General features: G+C 35.1%; 1 protein-coding gene and 1 long non-coding RNA gene across 3 annotated transcripts; one reads left to right on the forward strand and one right to left on the reverse strand.

Annotated features, from left to right (window-relative positions):
* Positions 1–394: 394 nt before the first annotated feature.
* LOC117213369 (hematopoietic prostaglandin D synthase-like) lies at positions 395–1,797 on the forward strand (the record flags this gene model as incomplete). Its single annotated transcript, XM_033458720.1, has 2 exons — positions 395–575; positions 1,506–1,797. Coding segments are annotated over 2 exons (357 nt in total), but the record flags the coding sequence as incomplete, so codon positions are not given.
* Positions 1,798–2,540: 743 nt separating this feature from the next.
* On the reverse strand, positions 2,541–3,364 carry LOC117213370. 2 transcript variants are annotated; one of them, XR_004488640.1, is made up of 3 exons: positions 3,322–3,364; positions 3,035–3,239; positions 2,541–2,917 (listed from the first exon to the last, which is right to left on the reverse strand). It is a non-coding gene; the product is annotated as an uncharacterized LOC117213370 (long non-coding RNA). The 2 variants fall into 2 exon arrangements; XR_004488641.1 differs by having other exon boundaries at positions 2,541–2,939.
* Positions 3,365–4,213: the final 849 nt, after the last annotated feature.

Raw genomic sequence — 4,213 nt, forward strand, 5'->3', positions numbered from 1 at the left:
TCATATATCGCCAATAATATCGCGTGTGTAAAAAGAAACTAATTACATTTAATTCTTTTTTTACATTTATTTATTTTTTATTATTATTTTTTTCACAACTAATTACATTTAATTATTACATTTACATACATTTAACTATTATTGCATACATTTACATACATTTAATTATTATTTTTTTCATAATTATATCTCGTTTGAAATATTTTTCGACATAATTAATTGTTTCAAAAACACATATTCCAGCCTTCTAAATGATTTATTTTGCGTATTATACGAATTATTCCATCTATAAGTAAATTGTTCTCTCTACACACAAACACGCACACAGTCTGTTAATTACACGAGTTAATTGTAACATTTTTCTCGATAAGTTGACAGAGCAAGGAAAATGAGCGACGAACCTACCTACAAACTAATCTACTTCAATGCCCGTGGTAGTGCCGAACATATACGGTACATATTTGCATATATTGGCATCGAGTATATCGACGAGAGGATCCCCCTACAACTCTGGCCTGAATACAAGGATTGTAAGCGTGAAGAATCGATTTTTACTTTCATCGTTCAACTCTCAGATATCTACCATTTACTCAAACTTTTCTGTATATAAAACTTTCGTTTCACGTGCAGGCTAAACTTACTTAAAGTAAAATTTCATACGGAATAAAGTCGAACTTTTCATTAAGTTTTGCTTCCGTAATATCGTGTTTATCGAATACCAACTTAATTCACTTACGATTCTCGAATTTTTGTGTTGCAATCTTTATTGTTTTCAATGAATCGAAGCATTTCGAATATTTTGAGAAAACCGTAAATAGGTGACTTAAAATAGGAATACAAAAATACTTCTACGTTTCTCGTTAATTTAAAAACTTTTTAGGACTTGTCGGAAAAAAGGATAAAAAATTGAAATCAGTTCGGAAATGAACAAGAACATAGCTAAAAAGTCGAAAGAACAAAGCAGACATAAAATTCGATCTTCCGTTGCGACATTTCTATCGTAAATAGTATAATAAAAGTTTTACGCAGCATAGTCTTCGATATAATCTTATATGTCGCTTGCAGATAGAGAAACCAAAAGTCAACGTAAGTCTGTAAATCAATCCTGTCGGTGTAAAACACAAAATTACGTTCGCAAGAGACATTCGATTTATATTCCTTGCATTTCAATTTTCATTACAAGAACCGTGTACATTTTCTAATATTTTTTCCGTGTCTGGTATTATCTTTTATCCTTGATTTTAAAAACTTTAGGTTCTTCCCAACAGCGATAACCTGCGATACCCTGCGAAAACACGCGATACCCTGTCCATCGTAATCGTAAGAAAAGAAAAAAAGGAGAAAGAAGACATTTCTGTATTTCTTTACTAGGCCATGTTGATTAAAACCGAAATGATTTCGATTCATCTATTCACAAGAACGCAACGGCCTCGGAAGCTGTGTTGTGATTTCCTATCGATCGTTTCCCTTTACACAGTGTTCATATGAGCCATGTTTGTTCTTAGCAATGCCTTATAAAAAGCTGCCTGTGCTGGAGGTAGACGGGAAACCGGTAGCGCAGGCTGACGCTGTGGCGCGATACTTGGCGAGGAAGTACGATCTAATGGGAAGAAACGAAAGCGATGCGTTGATATGCGACGTGCTCGTCGATACTCTTGAAGATTTGGAGCAAGGTGAGTAACTGATGAGATGACTTTGCATTTGTCTCACCACAGAGACAGACGTTCAAGAATTCATTGTGAAAAGACGAGTACAAACAAGATACGTATGTCTTTCCGTTAAGCGAATGTTACAGTTTGTTTGCAAAAGTCAGTTTTTAGATTATAGAATCGTAGATAGAATTTAGAGGATAGAAAATTTTAGTAGTCACTTTTAGTTTAGTAAAGTCTTATCGACAATAAGCAGACTACGTTATGATACAACGATTCCAACTGAAGATTTCTATCGACATCACGAATTCGATGGCTTCCAAATTTTCTTCTCTGCAATCTCAGACGCTCAACTCGAAAGAATCTTTTAGATCCCCCGACAAACACTCGACTCAGGTTATCTATTATCGTAATCTTCCTTCGGGATTTTTTTTAACTGCGTTGCGTTAACGAATAACGGGATAACATCACGTTTCTCTCAACGCCTTTCAACGTTCTACAACTTTTATTCTTTGCAAATCCCTGTCTCTATATGATAAACGCTGGTTATCCGCGGAAGGAGCGAGGGCAACGAAGTGTATCCTGGTACGCGATAACGTTACTAATTTCCAATTACGATATGTGTGATTACGTAACATCTGCTGTCTGCATAATGCGTTAACGATCCGCGCGTTGATCGCATAAATATAAATCGAAGGGAATGGAATCGCTCGAAACTCATGCAACTATCCGCAGGTGTTTAAAATCGTGTTTTTACACCGCCAACGTAACGTCACGCCACGTCGAAAAATTATTACTAGACAGAGAAGGTGAACAAAAAACGAGGTAAATAGGCTACCGATTGAATAATATCATAACGATCGTATCTCTGGTTTTTGCTCGTCTTTTATATTTGTTTCAAATGTATAAAATATAATCGTATCGATATCGTCCACGATTAAAGCCATCCATCCGCCATCGACGAGGAACGAACGATTATATTTTATCATTTATGCGAATCCTTCTCTTCTTTCTCTATTTACGCCCCTCGCCTTGCTTCGTACCGCCGATGATTCACAATTCGATGCACCTGAACAGCTGGAACGTCGCAGATTTTTCCGTACGATAACAAACGTGTTTTTGATGGCCTGCTTTAAACCGTGACGATCGCCATGACGTGCATCAATTGTCGAATGATGTAGTGCGACGATACTCCTACGCAACTTTTTTTTACGCTGTTTTTTCCTCTATTTTTTCTTCCTGTGTGTTATCACATGATCATGAGATACCTGTATAGAAGATGCAAAGAGTCTGTGAAGAATTTACAGATATTTAAGATTATCATAATGTTTAAGCAAAAGCTAAGACGCAAAATATTGCTCAAGATGTAATTATGTAATATTTACTCAATTTCTAGAAGACTGTTTATATCTTGTTGTTATTCTTGATATGGAGATAAATATAGTATACTTTATTAAGACCTAGATAGAAGACTTTTTTCTCGTTTCTCTTCTCTTACTTAATCACTAAGAGTTATATAACGTTTATTCGATAATTCTGCTTCTCCTGACCTTTCCACAAATGGTTGTTTATATCTCGACATTCTTGGTACTTTTAATCAAATTTTAATAACAGTACTTTACTCGTCAGAAGTAAATAAAAAAGCTCTAAGTAGAAGCAAGGATTTATTTACCTTTCCTTTCTCGAATCTCAGTTAGCAATGTTGTTCCTCTTGAAAGATTTTCCAAGTTTCCAAGACAATTTCCACGCTGGTAACATTGTATATATTTCAAGTATCGTGAACCACAGGAACTTGTTGAGGCAATATTGAAGAAAGCAAAGAGAATGAAGAAATTGTAGGAACTATGAGAGGCTACTCCTTCTTTCACAACTTATTTTCTCTTCGTTTGGGGGGAAAAACACAAATGAACGTAACGGTTGGTTTCATATACGTTTCAGCTATCTGCTACTGTCGCATGGAGGAGGATCCTGAAAGGAAGGAAGCGAGGATGAATCAACTTTTGAACGAAACAATACCATTGTACCTGACTAAATTCGACCAGATTATTGGCGAATATGAAGGATATATCATTCCTTCTACCGTAAGATTTTTTATCCAAATTTAATGTTAAAATTTTTAGTCTTTGTGCAAACTGGGCCATGTTGTCCATAAAAAATTATTGAAACTTTGTTGCGACAAGACAGCTTTAATTGTTGAGAGCAGAGTGTATCTTTAAAATTCACTTCTGTTAGTTTATGTACAAATGAATTTGCCAAGATTCTCAGCTTTTAGATAATTATTCATGTATCTTCCTCATCAAGTTTGATAGAAATTATTACTATCGTAATCAAAGCAAAGATTAAGATATGTAAAATCATTTCTCTGGATATGACACTCTTGTTTAATGATTGATAAATGATACCATTCGAAATATCATATTTATATATGTCGGGTCAGGATTGGAATTTTGGGCGCGCGACGACTCTTCATGTGGACTAGCCATCGTTTCACAAAGCCGAGATTTTATTTACACGTATATACAGGTCTATCACTAAGCTTAACAAATAATAAGTACAACTAATAA

Source organism: Bombus bifarius, unplaced genomic scaffold (genome assembly GCF_011952205.1).
Source record: "Bombus bifarius isolate JDL3187 unplaced genomic scaffold, Bbif_JDL3187 scf7180000008796_frag, whole genome shotgun sequence".
Lineage (NCBI taxonomy): Eukaryota > Metazoa > Arthropoda > Insecta > Hymenoptera > Apidae > Bombus > Bombus bifarius.